The sequence below is a fragment of the Haplochromis burtoni genome, unplaced genomic scaffold, assembly GCF_018398535.1.
Source record: "Haplochromis burtoni strain Fernald_Lab_line unplaced genomic scaffold, NCSU_Asbu1 Contig_68, whole genome shotgun sequence".
Lineage (NCBI taxonomy): Eukaryota > Metazoa > Chordata > Actinopteri > Cichliformes > Cichlidae > Haplochromis > Haplochromis burtoni.
In genome coordinates, this window is record NW_024582429.1 from 1,350,788 (window position 1) to 1,378,067 (window position 27,280).

At 42.3% G+C, this 27,280-nt stretch overlaps 1 protein-coding gene across 10 annotated transcripts in view; it reads left to right on the forward strand.

Moving 5' to 3' along the window:
* The window catches only part of LOC102308260 (RNA binding protein fox-1 homolog 3), a 436,461-nt gene that overhangs the window by 191,497 nt on the left and 217,684 nt on the right, over nt 1–27,280 (forward strand). For all 10 annotated transcript variants that reach the window (XM_014334179.2, XM_014334182.2, XM_042221529.1 and 7 more), the window contains one exon: nt 27,026–27,119. In XM_014334179.2, coding sequence (XP_014189665.1) covers nt 27,098–27,119 — 22 coding nt within the window. In that variant the 5' untranslated portion in view covers nt 27,026–27,097. The remainder of the gene's footprint in view (nt 1–27,025; nt 27,120–27,280) is intronic.

A 27,280-nucleotide genomic window follows, 5' to 3' on the forward strand; every position in this document is an offset into this window, starting at 1 on the left:
TATTGGTGCAAACATGGATATTCTTTAAAGGATTTGCATTGAAGTATCAAGTGCACCAAGGCTCCAGTTAATTATTTTCACATCTGTAAATCTCCCAATTATGCATTTGTAGTGCCTGTCACAGTCTCAGCTAGTTTGAAGTTTTATTTTTAGTCTTTAAAAAAACGTGCAGTATTTTTACTTTAAAAAAAAAAAGACAAATCAATTATTAAAATTGGCGCTAATTAATTGTTTACCATTTAACTTTGAGTGTTTCAGCTCTAAAATACATCATTAAAACATTAAGATTGTTTTTTTGTTTTTTTTAACCCAGAATAACCGCCCGAGTTTGAAATGTGTTGCTTCGCTCTGAAAACAACACAGCGGGAGAAGAGGAGAAAATTCATTCATCTGTAATTATCAGTGGTGCTCTGATGTCAGGTACACAGCACACGCAGGCTGCCAGGCCTCCACCAGCAGCAGAGTGAGAATAAACTGGGAAAGCCTGCCTGCGAATGTATCAGCAGCTCTCTGCCAGCTGCCTGTCTGGAATAAACAAACACAGGCTTATTTGTTGCAGGCGGAAATAGGCAGAATCAAACTCTATGGCGCTTATTAAAAAGCTCTCCTAATCTTTTGCAGAGCACACATTGCTCTGAGATAAAGACCACCAAATTAATTACCGGTTAATTATCACTTCTCACACTGCTCGTTCCAAAGAGGACAATGGAGGGTTTTTTTTCCACCCTCCCCCCTTTTTTCCCGGCCCGCTCCTCCCCCGTACATAGGTTTCCCTCTCTTCCGTGGCCTGATAAAGTGTTTATTTATTCCTACAGTATATTTGGCACAAGCAACCTTTTCCCAGCTACCTCTGGAGCATCTGTACTCGAGCATGCTGGGAGAGAAAGAGGAAATATGATTTGAATGCAAATCAGCGACGTAAACACAGACAAGCAGCAACATGTTGTGTTGATTATGGAATAATATTCAAATACAGAATATTCAAGAGGAAAAAAAACAACCTCAACAGGGGTGAAAAATCACTTCAGTGAAACTGTCAATGAGTAAAAAAGAGGAGGAACATTTACAGTAAATAGGAAAATGACTGCACTTATGTGTTTGTCCTTTCACAAGCAGCATGATTGAAGTGTAATGTTTGGATTATTGAAATGTTTGATCCCGCTTCGTTTTTAGAAACGTCTGCTGTGAGTCTTCACGCTGGCAGCTTTTAGAAGCCGCGGCGCCACCTTTGACATGCCTTTAGGCTACGCACTTTACACTCGGAGGGTGACAGGATACTGTTTAGAGGATACGTCGGATAATAATCTGCATCTTCACTGTTGTTATTGTCAGAAAATCCAGTGGAGGAAATCCAAGCAAATTTAACCTACTGGGTTCTCTATGTGTTTATGATTTATAACGTATGTTCTCCTGAACTGTGGAGCTCGGTTATGGTTCAAAAAACGCGAGCTGCACTGTTGCGCTGGGGGGGACGTTCCTTTTAGAGCACACACACACACACACACGTTTGGTATTCATCTCTTATGGGGACATCTAACTGACACAATAACCATAACCCACTTGTAACCACATCTCAAAACAGCCTTCAAACCAGGATTTTGGTCCCCATAAGGGTTGCTGGTATAGTAAACTTCCTTTTTTTGATCCCCACAAACATATGAATACTCACACAAACACAGTCTTTCTTTCAGAAGTACTCATTAGCAGCAAACGTGCAGATAAGAAATGCACCAGCTAGTAACAGTTGTTAAAAAATCTTTGATGTCCAGCTGTTTAATGAGACTGTTTCTTTATTAAAGAAACTGTGTAACTATTAAACTATATATTATAAATCTTTCCTTTTGTGTGTGTATTTGTGGTACAGTGCTAGCATACGAGGAAGGAACAATCTAGCTGACAGGAGCGACACGTGGACAGGCTTACTGGGTTGAAAATATGTTTTATTTTACTGTAATCTAATTTTATCACAAACACTCGTGAGCTTTGAGCAGCAGGCTTCAGTCCAGCTTTCTTCGGATGCTTGTTTTTAAGTTGACCCTCATCTGGAGTCACCTTGTGTTGAGGCGCCACATCTACTTGTAAAAATCATAGTTGTGGATCCTTTTTGAGTTTCAATTACTGAAATACTGGCACGAAATATAGATATCATTAATAAAACATGCAGGTGGGTTTAACAGGTTTTCCTGGCACACTCAGCACTTATCGAATAATTGGGTATAAAATGAACAGAAGCTGCAGTAGAAGTGAAGAAACTCAGAGGGAATAGGCAGCATGGGAGCAAACAATACGGCATAGAGGTTATTAACAAAATTAACTGATTGAATTATGATAATATACAAAACATAAGGCACTAAAAATAATCCTGCTTTTTGTCTTGTAATGTACAGTACTGCTGTATGGTAAGTAACTCCCACCCTGGAGTTAAAATACAAGTTTTTACCACGTTGAACAATTAGAAGGCTCCCTTTTACAGGTTGCTATGGTGACGAGTTCTTCCCCCCCATCCAAAAGTGATGACACCAACACAAATTTTACATGCAGCTACTTGCACAACACCGAGAGCATTGCTTAATGTTGCTGCAGAAATAATAACGTTCGCTTCGAAGCGTGGACGAATGTCACCGAAACAAACCTCCGTAGCTTCGCGAGTTTATCCATTAAAGCCAAACTAAGATAATTGCATAAGTGATGCCAAGTCTCAGGGAGCAATGTACACATTTGATTTATAGATATTTAGCTGAGCTCCCACCCCCACCTCCCAAAAATTAGATAATGCATCATAAGAGGATTGTGCTTTGATTAAATTTTGAGTTTTAGAGGATTTTTGTTGTTCAGTGCTTTTCCTATCACTCCATTATTTAGAAGAACTCGCAGGATCTTTGGTGCAGAATGTTTCCAGTTGAATGGGAAGAAAGCAGTGGAACACATGCAGCCTTTAGATCAGATATAAGGAAGAAATTAACGTATCTTTGTTACTGCAAGCAGCCAAGGGGTCAGAAATCACAGCAAACGTGATTTTGTGTAAATGAGCTAATTGACTTAATCTCTGAGTTCTCCGAACGTTCAGCGGGAATCTGTTTCTCCTACAAGCACTACAACATTTTGTGTTTTAAACACAAAATGATAAGCCTTTAGTTTCAGGAGTAATCTCCATCTATACTTGCATAGCTGTAAACGGGTACCAGCTGTAGTATTTTGCATCTGTGAGGACAAAGCAGAGAGTTGGATGTTTTACAGGAAAAGCGGCATAAAGAAAAACACGATATTTCACTGCTTCGACTGACTTTAAGTCATGACAGCAGCTAAGCCATGAAAACATACAGCAACACATTAGAGGCCCAGCAGCAACGTTACAGATCTCCAGTAGAGGGCACGGCAATAGAAAAGGAGAACCCACACCAAAGGTATGTGAACCTGGCTGTAAGGCTTTTTCTGTTTTGTTTTTGGTGACTCAGTGGTAACCGTGCAGACTAGGTAAACCTTTGTTGTCTTTGTTTTAGTCGCGGTATAATGAACACACAGAATAAGTGACGTGTCGTAAAATGAAGTCTTTTTAAATCCAGTAACACAGCTGCAAACTGATGTAATCGTCCAATAGTTATTGTTGTTTGCATAGCTTAGACTTCCTATGAATTAAAGGTTTTATTTGTATCGTTCAGCTCAGCAATAAGAAGTGATAAAAGCCTTCTTCCCTTGCTGATATTTAACTTGTCTTCATACCAGCCATCCGTTTTCCTCCACTTATTCAATTCAGGGTCGCGGTTGGGCCAGAGCCTATCACAGCTATCGCAGGGCAGACTTGTCTTCATACATTAGATCTATTATTCAAAGATCACAGTGGAATCTAAAGATCTTCTACTCCTGTTTCATGACCTAGATCTCATTGATAAGATAAAAGCTTATAAAAGCTGTTTAATATTTCCAGAAAAAAGAAAAGAACTACAGCCTTAGCAGGTTTGCACTGTAGTCGTGTAGCAAAGATCCAGGATGGAACAACAATAAGACGCTAACACATTACTGAGTGTGCACATGTTGCACGCTCGTGTACAATTTTTACCTGTTTTTCTTGTGTTTTTTTCACCTTGTCATTAAAGACAAGCTGAACCCAGCAGTCATATTTCTGCTACATCCAGCTGTGTGGTACTGTTTGTCCCACTGGAGGTTTCCACTGTCAAAGACCTGCCTTTGCTTCAAAAGGTGGTGGCGAGCACTAAAAGGAGCTTCTAAGTGTGCGTTTGCAGAGCCGTATGAATAAGAAGATGCTGCAAACCCGTTCAACAAACCTTTTCTTCAGAAGCTGTAAAAGGGTAAATGTCGCACCCAAAGCTTTAGTGCCGGCTGCCCTCCGTATAAAGAGTCGGTAAACAGAAGTAGCAGAGCGTTGTGGGGTTGCTCGGTGCAGAGCAGGTACATGGACACGATGATAAGGCCGGGGACGCAGGAGGAGACCCAGCACAAATGAAAGGCTAAGTAAGGCAGGCAGGCGATCTTGTCATCACATTAGCCCGGCCTCATTGTAATTGTGAGGCTGCTGCTGTCAGCCCCGGCGCAGCACAGAGCTCCGAGTCAGAGCTAGAGCCAGCACCCCGGATAAAGTGCTCCGCCGACTGGAGATAATTGAAAATCCAAAAAGACTCGGGCTAATTTGATTACACCAGGCAATCGCTGAATTGTTCCCATTATTAAAGGGATTTGATTATGACATGAAGTCAAGTAATTATTGGTGCCGAAACTGCAGGAGCTGTCCCTTCTGATGAGGGCCACTGCTAGAGGGAAACAATGGTCCCTGTGTGTGTGCGGGATTTGTGCCGAGCGTGAACATGAAGGTATTTTATGTTCAAAAGAAATGAAGAAAAGGAAAATCACCAAATGTCACTTGTAATAGAACTTTAATGTCCCCTCATTTTACCAAAGTGATGCTTGAAATTTGACAAGAAATGAGTCTGTTGATCCACTTATTGTTGGAATGATGTGAATTATTCACACTTTTGGCTTCAAAGGACAGCAGCAAAGAAACAATGAGGTTAGTATGAACTCCAGTGCTAAGACATCCCCTGATATCATGCCTTTAAACTATACTTTGTATGTTTACGCGTCAAATGAAGTCCCCCTTCGTGCCGGAACGCATCGTTTTGCGAAGCCAAGTGACTGACGCCAGCCACAGGAGTGAGAAGCGATGTAAAAACTGGAATAAAGTGCCAATTAGACCAATAATCGACTGCAAGATAAAAATGATGTTTGTTAAAAAACCAAAACTGCTGCACAGACAGATAAAACAATAAAGCTGCAGCCCAATGTATATTACATTTGTGGAGGCAGCAGTATGGCTCTGCAAGCTGTTTTTTAATGGATTTTTGAGAACAATGGGCACAGAAGCAAACCTGCAGTCGAACAGACTGTCGTGCAGTTTCTGAAATACATCGTCAGGTTTCGACTTTTCCCAGGTTTTAATGGCAGCGAGAGGGGAAAAAAAAAGTCAAATTGCAGCAGTTTTTGCCTTTCACTTTTGATTCATCACTTCCTGAGGACGAAGCGGCCCAACCGACAGCAGAGTATAATTTGGGCAAATAGAGTGAAACTACATCATCTCACTTAGGGGACGAGGGGAAGCTCTTCTGTTTCTGCCCCACTTAAGTGATTTAGGCTGATGGGGATGGGTGTGTTTGCGTGGCGCTTCTCTCTTTCCTTCTCAGCTCTGTGGCGACTCTTCCGCGTTCGCTTGTGGAAGACATTTCCACACGGGGACAGGTGAATAAGGGAAAGTTCAATAGTTCGACACGCTCATCATTCTCGCTGTCTTGTCGCCCCTTCCTGCCCGCTGATTTAAATATCAGCTGAATTCAGTGAACGCTCCCATTAAGGCCAGAGACAAGTCGTGTGTAATGTATGCCCCCTCATGCAGCTCCCTCATATTTGCCACACACACACGCCTCTTCTCTGCCTTTGGGCGCTATATTCATATGAGGGATTAAGAATCCTTTGTCACTGGACCCCATTGACATTTGAGTGAGCATTAGTGAAATTAAAACTGCATCTGGACAATATCCAGCCACGCTTTGGTCCCGATTGTGACGATTGGCCGGGGGAGGCGGTGTAGCCACGCGGCGCGACCAGAAGGGAGCAGTCTTGTGCCTGCTTGTGTGTGTATGTGTGTGCGTGTGTGTGTTTTCAGTGTTGCTGTACAGTACATACACTCATGCACACTGGGTATGCAGAGATGGGAGTGTGGAAGTGTGAAAGAGTGATTTTGTCCCTTTTGTATCTCTGCGAGCGGCGCCCTTAGTTCTGCATGGATGGAGGTATGAAGAGTCACAGTGGGAGAAAAAGGCACAGCTCTCTTTAAGGCAGGCTTTACCCACTCGAGTGTCCCCATTTGAGACACAGTGCCCAGCTTATCCCCCCCAAAGCACCTTTGGCTAGGCCAGATTCTGTTCCTCCCCCCCCTTAGAAAAAAGTGCTCTCCTCACCCTGTCAGCCCCTGCATGAGGAGTGTGGGCAACCAGACTAGCAGAGATGACTCAGCCTCAGCCTGCCGTCCCACCCCCCCACCTCCCTCTATCTCGCTCATTTAACCAAATTTAAAAGTGACTGCGTTTGTAATTCACCTCTGTGCATGAATAAAGCTGCGTTCTTATCCAAAATGAGCTTTATATACTGTAGATGTGTGATGGTTGTTTGTGCGCCCCCGTCCTTAGTGGCAGCAATAGAACGAGTGGTTTGAGGTTTATTTATTTATGCCTTTCAGGCTCTCTTTTCCTCTTCATTTTGGGGCTAAGAAATGGCAAGCAAGTGCCGCTGAGGCTGTAGAGATTAAGTTAGCATTGATTGCTTTATTGGTGTGGTTGGATTGTTTCGTATCTGGGAACATTTGATGTAAGCACAGACATTTGTCTTGTCTTGTGCTGTCTCTGTTTCGTCGAAAGATCATTCATTTCTCTCAGTGCGTGGGATTTATTGGTAATATAGAAACGGGGGGAGAAAATGCTTTTATGTTATGTATTCTGCATTTTTTATATGATGAATAAAGATATAGGTCCACTCTTTGGCCCCTACTGTTATCACTCTCATTTGATCGCTTCTAAGTTATGTTCCAATTTTAATCAGCACCCTATTACATCCAATAATGCACATGTAGCTAATCGGCGATTGTAATTACTACGTAGTCCGGCCTGAGAACTATAGATCTGACTTGCTTATTTGGAGCTCTGCTGCCGTGGACTTTAGGATGTACATTGGCATTGATCACAAAAGTCAATCACGAAGCACATTATAGTAACTCTTTTATGAGGGCTCTGCAAAGTTACGCAATCCCTCCTCCTCTGTTTGATGCCCGTTTCTTTATTTATCGTGCTGAGCTGGTGTTATCCCCTCTAGACTGCGTTGTGGATTTGTTTGAGTGCATCGGTACCACTCTCCGTTGGCACCAACCATCAATAGTCCACCCATTAAAATGTGGAATTGCTTAACGTAACACAGTAATATGCATTTCTCTGTATGGAGATGGGTATTTGCAAATAGACCTCAGATCAATGGTCTTTTACTGCCTTCTGAAACCATTGTCTGCAAAACAATTGGAAATCTTTGGGAGAGTACGGTGGGGGCAGCGTTAGAGGAGCTGGAAGAGACGAAGCATCCCAGCACAGCAGCGAATTAATTACCCTTGTGAAGAATGAAGGTCTGTGAGATTTGCTTTTTGGGCCATTATCAAGTGACACTGCGAACGATTGTTTGTCCCTCTCTGGGTAATGTAGCCCAAACAATGGCTGCCCTACGCCATCATATGGATCATTAGCAGCTCACTGCGGGACCCCATCCTATGAAGTTGCCCTTCCGGGGGGCTGAGTGTTTGCTGGGTGCTCTCCTTCCCTCTATCTACCAAGGGACAGACAGCTGACAGCCCACAGGAGAAGACGGTCACTGGCTGCTGCTCATTAGGAATGGATGCGCTCGAGCTGGTTCGTCAGAGCGAATCCCGACGGGCGAACGCGCCGTTATTACTGAAAGCCAAAGCTCGTGGAGACGCTAGAGAGACGAGACGGTGCCCTTAAGTCCAAATAGTAAATGCCAACAGTGTGTTTCTGTGGATGGACTTTGCTGTTGGGTTTGTGCTCCGGACTCTAAAATAACGAATGGCCCATAACAAAAGAGTCTTTTCTCTTAAACAAATGCTATTAGAAACAATCAATCTGTGGCGTTTGCTCAATTTTTAACTCGTTGCTCCAACGCCAAGAGAGGCCCCAACGTACATCGTTCAAAAGCTGTCGAAATGTTCCGATGTTTGGTCATAGCCAACCGGCCCATCAGTCTAGAGCAAGGGTGTCCAACTCCAGGCCTCAAGGGCCAGTGTCCTGCAGGTTTTAGATCTCACCCTGGGTCAACACACCTGAATTAAATGATTAGTTCATTATCAGACCTCTGGAGAACCTCAGGACATGTTGAGGAAGGAATTTAGCCATTTAAATCAGCTGTGTTGGATCAAGGAAAGCTCTAAAACCTGCAGGACACCGGCCCTTGAGGCCTGGAGTTGGACACCCCGTGGTCTAGAGGCATGTTTAACCTAAAGAAAAGATAAGGCATCTCTGTAAGGTGTTGAGCCATGAGTTAGCTGACAAGGACGGCTTTACTAAACCTCAACATTTAAAATTTCCAAGGTCTTAGATAATAATAATAATAATAATAATGGATTGCATTTATATAGCGCTTTTCGAGACCCTCAAACCCTGACTGACAGAAGCGAGGCTGCCATATCGCGCCATCGGCCCCTCTGGCCAACACCAGGAGGTGAAGTGTCTTGCCCAAGGACACAACGACCGAGACTGTCCAAGCCAGGGCTCGAACCAGCAACCTTCCGATTACAAGACAAACTGCCAACTCTTGATCCACGATCTCTGCCAGAGGAATCAAGCGCCATTCTTCTGAAAGATATTTTCATATTTGGTGTTTGTATCTTGGTGATGGAGAGCACTGATCAACTAGACCAGAATTGCCTGTACTTGTTAAGTTAAATTCATGGATAGTCATCCGGGAAAAGATCACGACCATCAGGATAGAAACATTTCATCTTCAGGATAAAGATGACTCAAAAGGTCTTTAATTCGTTACCTTTTTATAGCTAACAAGGGCTAATCTTATGTTACATGAGAGTGGACACCCTCTGTTTTTTGTTTTGTTTTTCTAACACCACTCAACCAGTTGAAGGAAGGTTTAACAATTGGATGTCTGGAGGTTATCTATTAAATATGGAAAAAAAGGACAAATTTAAATTAAATGACCTTTTACAGCACCTTGTTATAGAAGAAATAAAGGAATTAATGGCGTAAGTCGTGAATTCAAAAGGCCTAATGTAATCGCCGTCATCTTAATGTGTAGTTAAAGTGAACAATATGTCAAAATAAATGATTGAACTTTGGGGCTGGTCTGACTTTTTAATCTTCTTAGTTTGTTGTTTGTAATAAAACTCTGTTTTAGCGTCGACCTTAAGACGAAATAGATCTGGACGTCGTGTTTTTACCTACGTTCTTGCAACAAACAAGCAAAGATAACGAATGTCACGTTTTAAGGCTTTTCGACCTACGAGCTTAAATCAGCACTAAAACAAACAAACGAAGAAAATAAATAAATAAAGGAGTAAAACGCTTTACCTTGAACCCGTGGTCCAATTTGTTTGTCCAAACAGACATATAATTTAATTCCAGTTCATGTTTTGAATGTAGTGTGCATTGCAAGAGAAACACATTTCCCCAGCGAAATGGGAAAAGCACAAACAAAATTGGCAAGGTGCTGATGGATTTTATGTACAGAGGATGCATAATGCCCCGTGTCAAAAAAGCAAAGTGAAATTTCCTGTTAAATATGCAAAATCCCGGCTGTCTATTGAATGATAATGGCTCGGCACCTTGTCGCTGGGTTGCTGACTCCGTTGGCTGCGCTTCAAAGGCCTGTTGACTAACTTTGAAAAGACCTTGTGTTTCCTGACTCTGGGCTTTCTAAGATTGGACAAATGCAGCAGAAAGAGGGCTGTACGAGTGCCAGTCACGGCTTCCCCGAGACGCCCGAGGGATGTCAGCCTTTGAAGTGATAAAGACCCACTGTTTCTCAAGACAGCTGTCTCAATGTGGCCGAGCTCTGTGATGCGCTCATGTTTTTTAAAAATGACCATGTTGCTTTTGTGCACCATGCATTTCTTTGAGGGGCTGGTGGGGTGGGGGGAAGGGGTCACATGCGGCACGAGTTAAACTCTTTACAATTTCTTTGAAGTCTGGGGTTCTAGCACACTTGTGATGTGCACTTTATGACCATAAGTATGTGGATCCACTGTAAGCAAAGGCTTTCCTCTGTTTGGACCAAAGGCTTGGGTTCCAGCGGGGGGACCTACTTGTGATGCAGTATAAAAATATTAGAAAATGTTGTGCTTTTAACTTTGGCATCAGTTAAAGGACAACCCTTTGCAGTAAACAAAGCCAGATTTAAAAAAGGTTTTCCATTCGCCAAAAGATGGACTGACCTCTTTGAAGGCCCCAAGGTGGAATTCTGCTTCCCGAGGCCCCCATAGGCCAATTTTCCAGCTTTGTCTAAACCTTAGTGCCTCTAAAATCTCCATCAGTCACACTTGAGTAAAAATAGGACCTCAGCCTTCTTGTGACTTGGAAAAATTTGATTGGATTTAATTTTTTTGCTAGTCGCGATGACCAACTGGTTCCAAACAATCACGATCCCGCTCCGACGGACTCTCGGACACGCTGGAGAACGTTTGCAAATAATTGCTGTGTAACTTATAAATGCAGGCAGATTACCAACAGCCTGAGTCAGAGTGCAACTCATCTGACATTGCAATATGTGACTCGGCACAACTGGTGCAACTGTGAAGACAATATGAACTAAAACAGTAAGGTTTCCTCTATATGACATAAATGCAGACACTAACCTGGAGAATTAAGTTTGTACTATATTTAACAACAGCATCCTGCTCACAGGTGGCTGTCGGTGCACTGCAGCAGTCATGGCCTTTAAATGCTATATCCAAAATGGCTGCCCTACTGCTCTCAGTTGCTTGTTTTTGCCTGGGAAATCTTTGCAAATGTAATGAGAGCTGCAAATATCATCAATATATGATCATTATTTAAAATATTCCTTTAGATCCACTGTGCTTTGGTGCAAAAACACCACTTTTCTGCACAAAGAAAAGTCTAAACTTTCTTTCTTTTTCATGTTTTAATCTAAAAAATATCCAGGAAGTGCTTCAATTCACATTTTTTGTGTTTTTCTTTAAGTATTAATCCAGGTTAAGTTACATTTATAGCAAATTAACAGCTCACATGCAGTGAATGTGATGCTTTTGGTGCCACTGGGATTTTGAGGCACACTTTGTTCTGTGACTAATCCAGCCTTGCACCCAAACACCTTCGGGGTGAACTGGAAAGCCATCTGTGAGCCCGGCCTTATCAGTGTTAGACCTCGCTAATACTCTTTAGACTGAATGGGACAAAAATCCCCCCAGCCAGGTTCCAAAATCTGATGCAACGCCTGTCACAGGAAGGAGGAGGCTGCCGTGGCCATCTTCAGCGACACGCGATGTAATGTTTATGCGTCCTGACTCTACTGGTCATCTAGCTCGGCGTCATTCGTCATCCTCATCAACTGGCCTCACCACGGCATCCTGTTATCACCAAATCCAGTGTGCACAGTGCATTATGTGATTATGTGGCTACCGGTTGTTATGTCAGATGCGTAAAGGCTTAATAAATGTAGCGCAGAGCTCAACTTCGTGAAAAATGGGCCGCTCGCTGTAATCAATGCGGGAGCAACACGAATCCGACTGGCCATTATTTTGTCGGCCTAATCATTTGAAGAACCAGAGACAAACTACCACCTGTGGTCTGAGCATTGATCATGTGTAGGTATTTTATTAAATCTAATAATACACTTTCTTTTGGCTAAATCATCCTGCACATTTCAATACCAAATGACTTCTGTTCATTCTATTAAAGTGGAACTACTCTCAATTATGTTTCATACTCCTGTTGTCTGATCCTAATGAAGATGAAACACTTTCATTTTTCCAGTTAATTAGTTCATATTTAACAAAGGTGCTGTGCCATCAGACTCCAAGGAAGTGCTTTTTCTTTTTTTCTTCGCTCCCTCCGCCCTCTCTGTTTCTTCGTCGCCTCCTATGGCATTGAAAATAATCCCTTTGCTTTTATCCTTCTATAGAAATTGTGCCTGTGCGCTTTTCTCTTTTTTTTAAAATGTTGACACTGTTTTAATTGAATTCCTCAAAAGAATCCACCTGATCCTCGCTCTTTTTTTTTTGAATGAGCTTATGCATTGTGAATGTACTTATTCTCCAGGTCCTGTTGGCAGGCAGTGCCAAGGACAGCTAATTGAAGGTGAATTGATAATGCCCCAGCTGTCTGTGTGTTGCAGCCTCATAGCCGGTCTGCTGTGCACGTCTTTGATAAGTAATTCATCTGTTTGGCCTGGCAGCACTGCCTTGTTGCTTTCATGTCACTCTCTCTGTATGTGTGTGTGTGTGTGTGTGTGTGCACGCATGTGCATATGTGAAGCCTTGGATGCTCTCTCCTCGAGGCTATGTGTCTGTAGTCATGGTCAGCAGGGGGTGAAACCTCTGCTGTGTCTGCGCTAGCACTCCGGGTCTCTGGGTGGCATTACAGTACTCCATCTTTTTTCTCCCAAGCTTCCTTATAATTGGATCTACTCTCCCCCCCCCCCAAAAAAAAATCGGTGCAAGTCAGCCACCACCTTTCCTAACCTCCACAAAAACTTCATCTTCAGAAAACAATCCAGGAGTGATGACAGCTGATGTGACAGTGGAAGGTAAAGCTCACTAGGGTGCCACCTTCCTGCTCCCAAACCGCCTCCTGTTGCTTTAAAGATGACTTCTTTCCCCTCGTGCGACCCCCCCCTTCCCCTTCCCTTTCCCTCCATGCCTTCCACACTTCACCTCGACCCACCCCACCTCTGCTTTTGCGGTGCGATTCATTAACATGTTGAGGTGGACATAGCGGGCCACGGAGCAGCAACTGAATCAATGCCCTTGTCTACCAATCTGCCCTTTATCATGTTAATATGATTTCCATTGATGGAACGCTTTTTCAAAATGGCATCCCTCTATGGTTTTACATATTGACTTTTTAATTCATGGCCCTCAGTGCTGCATCACTCTTGTTGTGCCGCTGCTGCAAGAATGCTCCCAGATCAGAGACGGATGTTGCTTGAGTGTGGAATTGACTTCAGGGCAGTGTTTTTTATTTTCTTTCACTTTTTTTTTTCCATCTTACTTCGTGCCTCCTCGCGTGCGTGTGTGCGTGCATGCTCGCGTGCATGCTTGTGCGTGCGTGTGTGTCTGCAGGTCCACTCCTTCCCTTCTTAACTGCTGTCTCCCTGTGGTGTGTGTATTCTCTTGTTAGGACCAAGAAGAAGAAGAAAACCCCGCTAGTTTCATGTCGCTGGGGCAATAAGTAAGATGCCTCTTTGCTAATGTTCTCACCAAAATACAATCTGGCCTCAATAGCAATAATGTTTACGGCTCCTCCCAATAGCCAGTGGAGAATCGCCTGAACCTGTAACATAGCTATAACAGGAAATGAGAATTTAATGCCCCGTAGAGCGACGTTGTAGAAGCAATATAACATATATATTATGAAGGCTGAGTGATGTCTTTCTTATCGTAGCTCATGCTTTTCCATGTCTGTTTCTTTGGAGATGATTGTTATCATCGTTCTTATTATTATTTCCATGTTTAATTAAAAATTGATCCCAAAATTTTACTTTTCATTGCATTCAGTTTTTTTTTCTGTAGTGCAGCATCTGTATACAAAATGTAAACAGCACTACAGTGCTTCCAACTGCATACTTCCTAATTTTGTTCTTTTTTTGCTTGTATTATTGACTCGGTATTTAACCGGTTCATCTGCAGTATTTCTGCCCGATTAATGCTTAACCTAAACCAGTTAGTGTGTCTCATGCATCCGAGGTCCAAAATAGTTTTCGTCCATGACAGTCGATCGTTTTACGCCGTATCGAATGTTTTACAAGAAAAACAACCGTACTGTAAATCAGGAGCTTCACAGTCTGCTCACAGAAAAGTGTTAGTGATGTTTTAATCTTCCATTAGGACAGTGCTTCTCAATTATTTCCTGCTACGCCCCCCTTAGGAAGAAGAAAACATTTGGCGCGCCCCCAAATAGCATCATTTGTCTATAAAATTGTTATTATAAGTACATCTCTGCATAACATTGTATCCTTATTAACATTAAAGAAAACAAAAAATGAAGAAAAAAGAAAAAGACGTAGATCAACTTCAAACAAAGAATAACTTTATTAATGTTGTTTTTTTTCCGTCTGTAACAGAAAATATCTAAAGTGCATGTAGTAGTACTGCAACTCTCTAAACTACTACGACTACATTTAATAGAATAGAATAATCCTTTAATTGTAATAAACTATAAACATTTTCTTGACCGACTTGAACCATTCTGAAAAATAAAATTAAACAAAATCAGTAAATACATTTAAAATTTTCTTCATCTCCCACCATAGTCGCAGTGAAGCCAAGTGCTACACTTGGTCTTATGTCCTCATCTTAGCTTTCAGGAGACGTTAGAGTTTCTCGTTATCTCCGTCTCTCTCTGACTTTCTTTTCATCAGTGTTTGAGGGTCTTGAGGGTTCCTGTATCTCCTGCACTGTGCTGAGTGTGCGCGCACGCTCGGTGCAATAAACTCCGCCACCTGCTGTAGTGGATGTGCATTCACACTTTATTCTAGGACGGCAAAAAAAAGCACGTTCAAGCATGTTAGGATTAAGTTCAACTGTGAGCATTCACAGCCCAACTGTACGCTAAACATGTCCAAGCAAAGGAAGAACGATGCTGCTGGTGTGAACTGACGACCTGTCGTGAATGTAGCCCATCTCTTACTTTTTAACATGTGGATAAAATGAGGAGGTCAGTGGATGATGGAGCTACTGTAGTTGGAACGGTGAAACAAACTAACCGGCTTTGGCCGATAGTTAGCGCTTCCTTCCTGATGATGATCATTCAGGTATCAGTGGGTGATGTTTTACAGTTTTATGTAATCACCTAATCTGACACAGGGACCGTCGCAGCAGACAATGCTGTGCAGCTCAGCTTTGAGTGGAATGATTCTGGAAAAAAGTAGTTTTACACTGACCGGTCAGATGCAGCTGTGGCAGTATTACCCATGTGGAACAGATATATATCAATCTTATAAAGTTTGTATCTGTCTCGTGTGAAACTTGTATGAAAAGCATACAAGAGTGAAAACAGATAAAAGATCCTTTGAAAAATTATATAAATGAAACTTTATGTTTTGGATACTTCCTATAACAATATATGAAAGTAATGAGAAAGTGGCCACTTTCATGAGTAAATCATATAAGCCTTCTATGATTCACTATGTGAAGTAGGCCACATCTGATGCAAGTTTTTAAAAATTTTTTCTATTAGTTATGTAAGCAACAGCTCTTAAAAAAATAGAGATATGAAACAAACAAATATAAGGTTTTGCTGTTTTCCACCCGCTCAAATGTGATGCAATCCTGAAAATAAAGCGACCGGTACAGAATAACAGGAGAATGAGATCACAACAAGACGTGATGTGCAATCTGGAAGAGAAAATCAGTCTGGAAGGTATGCACCTCCCACGGGACCTTCCCAGTGGGTAATTATCCCTCGATAGTCCCCAGAACTGTTTTGTCTCAAGAAGCTAATGATAAGGCAGGTGGCTGGATGTGTGGCTCCTGTACTCGACATGCAGAGTGAATGCATGAATATCCCGAACCTGCTTGTGTAAGGGGGGGGGAGGGAGGAGGGGCGTGTTAGTTCAGATAAATGTGTCAAGTGCCAGAGAAGGTAGAAAAAAATGCAACTGCGTTTTAATTGCACTGCAGTCAAACATTCGTCCAGTGCTTTTAAGAGAGAGATCCAATTCATCAGACGCGCAGCTACTGTGCGCCGCCACCAAATGTGAGCTACAGTTGTCTCTTAGCATATATGAACAATTAAATGAAAGTGAAATTACTGCCAATGCAGCAACATTTGATGCGCGGCGATTCGGCATCCAATCACACGCAGGCGTCGGCTCATAAAACGTTTCAATTACAGCTGCGGCAGAAAGCAGCCAATCGTGCCGCCTTTGCTTTGGCTGTTGACACTGAACTTCAGCCATGTACGTCTGGGGTTCCTCGGTGGAGAGCCTTGCAGATCTATGTTGAGCTCAGTGATTAAGCAATGGCTCTTCTCTCCATTTCAAACGACAAGCTGCCAGGGACTTTGGTTTTAAATTGTGCAATTAGTGATCTGGCATGCTTTGCTTGGCTTCAGTCAGACTCAAATCCCAGTCCAGGGCCTCGCTGAAGCACAGTCGACAACACATACTCCAGGAGCATTTGTCAGACAAATTCATCTGAGCCTCCACTTCCACTTTGCTCTCCGAGCACACTAACCTCCCTCAAATGTCAGCCAGAGTATTTACCGTCTCGCTGGTGGGTAAACAATTGCGATCCAGGTTAGGTAGCACCAGATTTACAGTGATTCCTCTCAATCAGAGCAGATAATCATTCACTGTTTGTTAGGTTTTTTTTATACAGATGGAGCGAATTATGTTGAGTGTGCACAAGCCTCTGCCAAAACTCCAACTACTCGCTTTCACTATATTAAAAATGATCTGTTTCCCCGCAGTCATAAATTATAAATATATTTACATTTACAATATCCAGCTAGCTGCTATAATAAATCTACATAATCTCGTTGCAGCAAATATATAAATTAGGTTGCTTATTTTAGGTTGCAAAACTACAAACAACCACCTCTCGATCGTTACGTTGGCTCAAAAACGAAAAGGGGCTTATATAACACAATGATTAGTGTGCTATATAAATAACCCAGGCTTGGATAATATTGAGAACAGCTTAGATAATAGCCTTAATATTTGATTTTCTCTTTGAAGTCGGGGCTGGGTGCATTAAAAGTTTAAGAAGAATATGGTAAAACTTGTCATCACCACCAAGATTCATTTGAGCATGTATTTTTAATAGACTCTTGTAGGAGGAATTTCCACAGCTCCGAGAACTGCTTTCATTTCGGCAGCAGTTTGTTTCATGTCTAAAGCCGAGCATCAGGAGTCTAGCATCTGACCAGCTGGGATTTAATGTGCCTTGCTGATAGATGAAAACTTGCAAAGTTGCAGAAAAAATATTCTGAATTACAAGTACCTTTCGCCCTCCCCCCCCTTCGCTCACATCCAAAAGTACAGCTGGATGCTAAATATTTTTCTGCTCGGCGGAAACAACAGTCGTCTGCAGAAATGGCATCATGTGCCGTTTATCACTGCTATATTTGCTGTGGTAATTAACTTTTTAATGCTGGGAATTTTGATATCTATTACAAATTAGCGCTATTTTTTCTACTTCTCATCGGGGACACAACAAACATGAGATGTTCTGGGCGCATTAGAATGCAAATTTCCCTCTGCAGCTTTCGTTTTGTTTCTGTGACAACTGTTGGATCGCCGTGGCAAGAGGAGAACGCCAGAGAGTATGCTCTGCCATTCATCACCGACGATCCGAGCTCCAGCGGTGAAAAGAAATAAAACTGCAGAAATCGCGGCCTATAGTATATGTCCCCGTTTTTAGTTGAGGCTTTCAAATCTATGAGGGTGATTTCACTGATGATCACTTCTCTCCCTCAGGATGAGGAGCTGTAAATGTTAACAACACAGAGTTTTTAGATTCTGGCACAGGCTGAAATCCCATCTAACTGCCAATATGTGTTTCTGCGGTTTAATACGCTTTAACCCAGTCGCGTCTGGCTGTGACGGACATTTAGTGCATTTAGCACTAAAGTACTTTTTTGAGCTTCTTACTACCTTAAACTTCTGTTTAACTACATTTTAGAGGGAACGATTGTATATTTTACTACGCTACATCAATTTGAGAGAGCGATTGTTTCTTGTTATCTCAGAAAAAACAGAGATTATACAAAACATTTCACTTTAGGAAATGAAATTTGTTCTGGGTAAAACATACATTAATGCATCAGTGCTGGTGCACTGTTACATAGTGGGGGGCTGTTTTTTAAGCACTCAAATATATATAAATACAATCCATTTACCATATGGCAAATGCATTCCACAAATTGGATTGTTTTCTGGGGTTTTTTTTGCATATAATTAGTACTTTCTCTCGCGATTATACTGCATTTTCAAATATATTGGCAAGTTGTTTTTTTCATGTGTGAATTTTGTCATTTTTGTTTTGCCAACTCGGGACTTTTCCATCTTAAGAATTCGACTTGTTAAATTATTAACCTATCAGTGCAATTGCTGAATAGTGCAACAAGCCGGTGCCTCCTTCCCTCTTGTTGTGTTGACCTAGAGCGTAGAGTTGTACCCAGACGCTGACATTGATTCTCATAATGTATAAATAGTAAATGTAGCGCTGCGGACCGAAGTTTCAGAGTAAATAATCTATCCTGAACCAAATATTAGGTAAGCTAGCCGCATGCTGCAAGCTCTTCTCCAGGGGCATGTTTGGCCTCACAAAAGCGTGTCTCATCTAATTGATGTGTTTTGTTGTCTCAAATTAATACCGACTTGTTGAAGTTGAGATGTGTGAGCACCCTTTACGAGAGCTGACTTGGAGCAGGAGTTTGCTGGTCATGACAACAGGTCTGATTCCTGCCATAGTCACTGTGAGCAGTCAGCTGCTATCCAGAAGTGAAAATCTTGGTAATTTAGAAACGTCTGCATGCTTCTGCCACGCGGTCCCACCACGGTAGTTTGCCCGTCTCCCTAAGCAAACACAGCAATTACAGGCGCTGTCAGTCACTGTCAGATGTGGCATCAGTGATCAATCCAGCTCATTGGGCTCAGGACATTAGACATGGATATACAGTACATGCAAGGGAGTTAAACCCTCCCCGCAGCTCCCTGGCCTGCTGTTCATACATGCATCTGTTCGCTAAAACTGACACTTTCCCTTTTTAACCGCTAACAAAACAGCATTGTCCCTGCGCTTTAGGCCATCCTCGTGTGGTGGTGGTTGTGGTGTGTTCCAATTCCAATTCCTTTAAATAATGATGGGATATCATCTGTTAAAAACACTGGAGTGAAACATCAGGTGTTGGTATCGCTGCTTCAGAATGAAACACTAAGGTTTATTTCCTACAATGGCCATATCACGGCCACACACACACACACACACAGGCAACACAAAACAGGCAGAAATTGGGGCGGAAGAGGCAATGATACCATTTCCAGATGGTGAATTCAGTAGACCAGAATGCAATGAAGCAACAATACTTTTTTAACTATGTCCCATTTGTGACACGGTTGTCTTTTTTCACGTTTTAACTACGCTCACAGTGAGCACCCCAAATCTGCTTGAAGTAATGACTGAGGCATGTCGGCACATTACGCGCATGACTGGAAACTGGAGATAATGAAAACGGGAACTCCTGACACAAAATTCCCATTTTTTAATATTCAAAGGCAGTCGGTGCATATGATGCGCCAACCGTGTTCACCTCACAAAGGTCTAACTTTATTTAAATTCTGTTTGTATTTTCCTTCAGCTGCCACTCACGCCCTGGGCGCACTAGACAAATCTATATATGGTGGGATCAGTGGGAAAACAATAACTGAAATAGCAGTGGAAGGGAGTAGTGGGTAGACCAGAGGCATAAATGACAAGACAAAAATAACTCCTGGAACACTGTGAGCCCCGCAGACAGATGGATATAGGAGTATCTGAAGCAGGAGTTTTTCCTGTAAGTGCACAGTTATCACAGTGTCAAACCACGGAGGAAAAGCGCTGTAATAGCCCCATTCTTAACTTTATTTCATTGTAGCTTCTGTGCATGCACATTATTCTCATCTGCCCCTGTCGCCCTCGCACAGTACAACAGATAGAGATCTATAAGTACGATTGCCAGTCTGGAGGGAACCAGAGGCGAAAGGGGCTTTGTTAGGCTAGCGGTCCCCGCCTGCACGGCTGCGCTCCTGCATGGGTAAAGAAACAGCTTTACACACTGACCTCAGAGCTGTTGTTTAATCACCAGGGCATTTTAATGGCTTGTCAGAGTAATGAAATATGGTTGGAGGCTACCTGGTGCAAACATTACGATAAATCCCTCTCACACAAGCCTATGCAGGGCTTAATGGTTATAAATCATCACTTTGGGGAGAGAAAAATGACAGCTATTAAAATAATGAATGGGATGATTAATTTTTCACATTAAAGATTAAAAGCTATGAGAGGTATCATCAGATATTTGAGCCGCTGTAAACGTTTGAAAGTGAGAGCTTATTTTCCGCACTTTATGACGCCCTCCGTTTCTTCACTGTCATCCAAGTTTCTACCTCGTTTTTTTTTTTTTATATATATTTATTTTTATTTTATTTTTTCTCTTTTCTCTGTTTGCTGGCTTGGTGCGCCGCCAGCGCCGGCATTCCTTACACCTAATTTGTGCTCTTGTAAAAGTGCTCTGAGGAAAAGCCTTGAAGAACACTTATTGCTTGAGGCAGTACAGGACCCTCTCAGCCTCTCTGCAGGGGCTCCTCGTGGCTCGCGCTGACATTATTTCATACCTCTAAAGCTGTCATACCTATAGCCTTTCACAAGAAGAATAAGAAGAGCTAGCCAAAAGTACTTTGCTTTGTGTTGGGAGTCATTTATTATTTATTTTTTTGTGCATTCTTGTCTCTTTCCAAATGCACATCTGTTTTGTTGCTGGTGAGATTAGTCAACTTTCTGCTTTATGTTGAACAAAGGCTGGATGGAATCACACATGCTAGCTGAGCTGGAATAAATCCCCATGTATAAACAATCTAACACAAGCTGTCTCTATGTCTCCATCAGATCGCTCCCAGGAGAAGATTTGTTATTGGACATACACAGGAGTGACAAATTATAGGAAAAAACATGAACCATGACCCCGACAGTGCAGGGATCGGACGGCTCTGTTATTCTTTGTCGGGCATGTTGCTTTGGGTCTACTTCTCCCTCAGAAGGGTCACTTCAAGTCAATACAAAGTTGCTCTGAGTGATCTCCTTTTTAACCAGTGATGAAATGAATGGCCTCTTCAAGGATGACAATACTCCCATCCATAGGGTGCGAGAGGTCACTGAAGGGTTTGATGAGTGCGATAGATTTATGTGAATCGTTCCTTTTGGCTTTCATACTCGCCGAGTCCACAGTTGAATGGGTTACCAATCACAGATTGTGGACTGACATTTAAAGCTTAGTTTCCTGCCAACCACGCTCAGCTTTATGAACTTTGGTGCACAGTAAAATCATTACTGCTGGTGTGATGCGCTTTATTTATCAACGTGGTCGCAATGCAAAAAATGTAACATTTCCTCTTATGACTGTGGGACCTGCCCACAGCCTGTGGGGTTGAAAATAAAGCTAATGCGGAAACACTGAAAGCTGTAGTTCCTCAGGTGACCACTTGAGGCTGGTTCCAAAAGTTTTCAGTCTGGTACAAGAATGGTTTCAGCCTTTGTAGATTATTTCATAGAGGTCAAGTGAAACTTCGAGTTTATTTGAGTTTGAAGTCGGGTCACTTTGATAGGTGCATAGCAACACAGGAGGCTGTAGCCACTAGCTTTACGGTCAGCCTCACCTCTGCTAGTCTGAGTCACCAAAGTGGACGCTGCTGGTTCCCTTCCGCAGCAATTATCTTACAAATGATGTGGCTGCCTTTTCAGTAATTGTACTAACAGCCTGTCTGTCTGGCAGAGCTACAATTAGCTGGTAACTGTCATCAAGGTATAGTTCATTCTAGTCAGTTTGACCAAATATCAACAGTCTGGCTTCGGTACTGAGGTTCTTTTATGCCATTATGTTTGTGTGGTGCACTTATCTTACATACAGACTATACACCAGAGGTCTACAACCTTTTTTGTGCCACGGACCGGTTTATGCCCGACAATATTTTCACGGACCGGCCTTTAAGGTGTCGCGGATAAATACGACAAAATAAAACTAGTACCGGTACTGAAAAAAAGAAAATTTATTCATAACACACGTAAAAGACCCAGGAAAACCGAGTAAACGATAAAAACGATAACAAAATAACGCTGAAAACCGAGAAAAACCCTGAAAACTATACATTTCACACCTGAGCCTCAACTCTCGCGGCCTGGTACCAAACGACTCACGGACCGGTACCGGTCCGAGGCCCAGGGGTTGGGGACCGCTGATTTAGAAGAATACTCCATTAAGTCAAATTGTGGCATTTAGTTAGAACAAGCAAGGCAAGCAGTACTTGCCTAAAAATACACATTAAAATGTGTATTTTAGAAATAAAGCTATTTGTCTACTTCAAGCTCCTCGCCTGTCAGTTAATCCAGCTTTTACATTGCTGCCAGCCTGTGGCCGCAGTCGGATGTTGTTGCTGAAAGCTGTGCTTATTTCATTTTCATGAAAGCAGCTCTGTCAGGTTTGAGGGCGTGTCCGTGACTGAAGCTGAGTAAACTCGAGGCTAGTAGTTTTTTCCTTCAGTGGTTTTGGATAAACTTCTGACCTTTGAGACGAGACCAGAGTGTGAAGCAAGCTGCTGCTGGTCAGCTTTCACTGCTCTGAGATTAGCTATGATTTGTGCTTGATATGCTAACACACTAGCATTAGCCAATTAGCTAACGCTAGTTAGCATTTGCAAGTAAACAGGCTTCAGAGATTTAGCATCGTAACCTTGGAGTTTCCCCTTGTTAACCGCTTTGGCTAACATGTATGATGTAGAGAAGATTGAGTTTGAGATTTTTTTTAATAACTCCGTTTATAAGGAAAGCTGTGACGATGATGGAGAGGCAGCAGCTCTGACCATGTCCGGGCTAATAAATCAGGCAAGTTAAGCAGGTGCGATCTCAGCAGCACTTTCAGATTAGCATCTACTAGGATACCTGAGTGTAATAGGTTTAACCAGCTGCTTTGCTAACACTCCACATTCATTTTTCATTTATATTTTGAATCCACTGTGGATATTAATAGTTAACCATGTCACACACTGATCCAGCCTTTTAATTTAGCTGATTTTTTAAATTATTATTTTACTGTACTGTTTGAAGAGACCTGTGATTTGGAACAACTGTGTGTTTCCTAGATATGTGGCTCTCACAGGACAGCCACTACAAACACATGATTTATAGAATATGATGCTGGGCATTAAACAGACTATAAAGTATTTAAGATTAGCTCAATGTGCAGCAGTAATATTAATCAATTTAATACTGATGCGGAACATTTTCCTGAAGAACAATCATTTTTATTTTGATATTTTATGCACAGTTTCCCAATAATATTGTTTTATGAGTGGTGAGGTGTTTTCATGGTGTTTTATTGCTTCTTTTCCTGAAGAAATTGTTTAGAAATTTCTCCAGCACTTTACATTTTCAGCTTATACTTGGTAATATAGTAGATTTGACTTTATTTAACTATAATAGTAATAACATTTTACAATTCTTCAGCCAGGAAGGATTGCAGAAAGGTGAAGATGTCCATGTAGAGTGAAGACAGACAGCACAAATGGTATGTTTTAATCTCATCCACTTTATCTTGTTAAATAGGTAAATACTTTTTGTAAAAGGTTACGCCTCTGTACTGGCATGAGCAGTGCATTAAGCAATGATGAAGACGACACGTCACATTTGAAAGAACGTGCTCGTCCCAGTAAAACACCTGAAACATGGGGAGTCGACGCAGAGGTGCACTGAAGCTGTTTGGGCAGCGAGTGGTGCCCCAGCACCTTAAAAGACACTGGATGTCGGCTTTCCCCTTTAATTTGTCACCATACATAGTCCTAATTCAGCATTCACTTCCAGGGGACTCGGTGCATTGTTCAAACATACATCACCCAAATTGCGAGGCAAAGATTAGAGGGGAAAAGCATAATTAGAACATTAATAACCATACATGTTGGGGAACATAAGTAATTGAGTTTTTATGATAAATAGGAACGTAAACAAAAGGCAGGAGAATGAGAGGTTCATTTAGATACTCCAAGCTGGGTCTCAGCAGAGACATGAATGTAGGCTTCTTCCACTGTTGCCCAATTATTTCTGTGTTTCCAGGCAATGATAGCATTGCTTGTCCATCTGCAGCCTTCAAAGGGATATTCAAATAGTCTCATTGAAGCAACGGCGCCATTTGTTGGCAGGGAATAAATTGTTGGCTGGAAATTTTTTCATCCTCCCGGAGCGAAACCAGGTATTTGTGCAGTTAAAGTTATTTACAAAGTGGTGCGAAATTTTAAACGACTCCCAGCGATTCCGTGCGTGCCTGTTTTCCCCCCTTTGATTCCTGCCATGTCAGTGTGTGTGTGTGTGTGTTTGTTTTTGGTTGCTTTTTCATATGCTGTCACCAGAGATGTGTGCGATGGCCACCCACACCTCCTTCATGTTCTTCCAGCTCTTTCTTACCGTCCGCTAATGATCCAGGGACACCGAGTAGGGCCGCTGAAACAAAATGGCCACCTTAGCTGCCCACTTATATCTCAACCCTCCCCTCTCGAATCAATTCTGACATTTCATTCTGCCCTTATAGAAGGTAATGGTGCATTCAGAGGTTGTTACCGATAATGTTGAAACGGTATTGCTTGGTTTCATTGGATAGATGTACTGTAACCTCTGCTGTGGGATGGCTCCAGCCTCTCTCCACCTTGTGTCTCGTCCCTTTTTTTGGGGGGTTCTCCGAGACTGAGATGTTGGTATTTACCGGCTCAAATATCTCTTTTGGCACAAGTGGGAGCAGCGTTTTTCATTTTTTTCCTGTTAACAAATAACCAACCAGTGTTTGTATTTTCCTCCCACTCTTGTGTTCACACAACATGAAGTGAAAACACCCTTTTAAGTCAGCTAGTCAATATGCTGTTTCTAATATATTATTTACTGCCTATGGGCTGTATATCTGAATGCGCTAAACAACTGTTTCGGTTTTGCAGCCATAATCATGTAGAGAGAAATCACAGAGCCAGATGTCTGGCCCTCGTTTTACAGCGTTTATGTTTTCCTCCGAGTTTATGTAAAATTCATCCTTCCCTGTTTTATTTATTCCCCCGTTTTCACTGACTCAACAATTAGTCAATTCCCAATCAACAAGAGAAAAGAAATTGCTTTTAATTACTTTTGATAAATGACAAATTGTGTTGGCATGGCTCCCTGCAAATGCTTAATCAGGTGCTGGGCGGGGTAGGGAGGCGGGAACCAGGAGAAGGGATTTCTGCTGGGATGAAATCAATGCGGTTTCTCTGCGGTTCACCGGCTGGGCTTCTGGGCAACAGCCAACCAGAGGCCTGCGAAGATACACAAGTCAGCAGAAAAACCTCCTGCTGCATGAGAACAGTCACCCACTGAGGCACAAACATGCAGGAACATTCAGATATATATGCTTTGTGTATTGGCTCTGCATCTCACACACACGGGATGTAACGTCTGACAGCATCGAGCGCCGGTGATTAATACCAGCTCTGCAAACGATGCACCAAACGTACTCGGTGTAATTGCGACATTGTTTTTTTTGATCGCTAAATTCAGAGTGCTATTTTCTGCCGTCATCACAACTTATTGCGAGTGACAGGAGACGTCTTTAGAAACCTCGACTTAAATGGATTTCACTATAACTACTTCCTGGTGAGCAACAGCTGGAAGTCTTGTTGTTGCAGTGAGGTTGTCAAGTTTGGTGCCACTGTGCCTGTGAAGAGACTAAACAAAACTTGCACTTCCTCACTGTATCTGGCACCTCATGCTAGCTGGAGATGCTACGCAGCAGGACAAAATGTCAAGAAGTGGCTCCAGCGGCTCACGCCCCTACAACTACACATCATTGTCTTTATGTGGAAGTTGTGCGAACGTGTCAAACAAATAAAATGCTCCTTATTTATTAGTTATTTTAAGGTGTTACTAGGATTTGGTGCTTATTTAAGCCTTCACAGAGCCAAACGAATCACTTCTCCTCATCTAACTAGACGTCCCTTTAACTATCTATTAAATGGACAGTTCAGTTGCAGTAGCATATATGCATCTAGCTTGTTTTGGAGATTGTAGAAAGGTTATAATAGAGCCTGATGGCACTGGCCTGATTTTGCACCAAAAACGAACATGAAACTGAGCTGCTTGGTAAAAATTCGTGAACCTTGTTTTGAGGCGTTTCATGCAGGAACTATTTACCGATTGCATTCAGCAACTAAATGAAGGGTTCAGCTAGTTTGCACTGCTGCTAAACCAAGGTGTGCACCATCTACATCCTGACATTCTGTTAGAAGTGCAAGCCTGGACTCACTGCTAAATGCACGCCCCCTTCTGCACAGTAATATGGCTGGGGGGTGTAGTTGGGTAGAAAAAAAATAGTTCCTGCGTGAAACTGCTCCCAACAGGGTTTGTAGATTTTGAAAAAAAGTAACGCTGCTGAGGTTTTCAAAGGATTTTTTTTCTTTGAGCATCACACAGTGAAAACCATCCAGCTCTACAGGCCTGAAGAAAAAAAGTATTTCCCTGTGAATTTTTCCATTATGTTATCTAAAAAGGTGAAAGTCTCTAAATATTACCAGCCAAATGTCTTTGTGAAGTAAGTGTTCACTGTACATCAGGTGTACTCGACATATGGGTGAAGTTAATATCGCTGAGGTGTTTGTAGCACACTGACTGCGTTCACCTGTCTTCTTCCACATGTCATGTTAGGACTAACCTGAAACATGCCTTCATGTTTAGGATATATTTTTGGATTTTGGATGAAAATCTGCTGTTACAAACATGATTTCTTTCACTGTGTTTTTCAGATTTTCTGCACGCGTCACATCGATGTTGTTATTGTGAAATGTTTGATCACCGTGAAGCAAAAGTGTGATATTGTGACAGCTTTAGTATGAAGTAGTAAAAGTAGACGGCTGAATTCTGTTCCCTGTTTCATTAGCGCATAATTAAATGAATCGCCTCCTCTCGCTGCTGCACTCTGTTTTCTAATAGGAGCTTTCCTCTCTTCTCCATTTTCAGGATTCATCAGCACCTGTGCCAACAGCAGCGAGTCGAGTGACCCAGCTCCAGGCCGACCGGCTTCACCTGTACATGGAGACCCCCAGCTGGGCAGGTCAGACTCTTAACTAACCCCCTTCGGACCCCCCCTCCTGTTGGTCTGTTGTGTTCTGGTTGACTTTTTTTTTAATCTTATCTTATAGCCAAGTGGAGTTTACACTGAGTTAATTTATCCACAGCTTTTCCTGAGCAGAGGTTTAAGTTGTGAACATCATC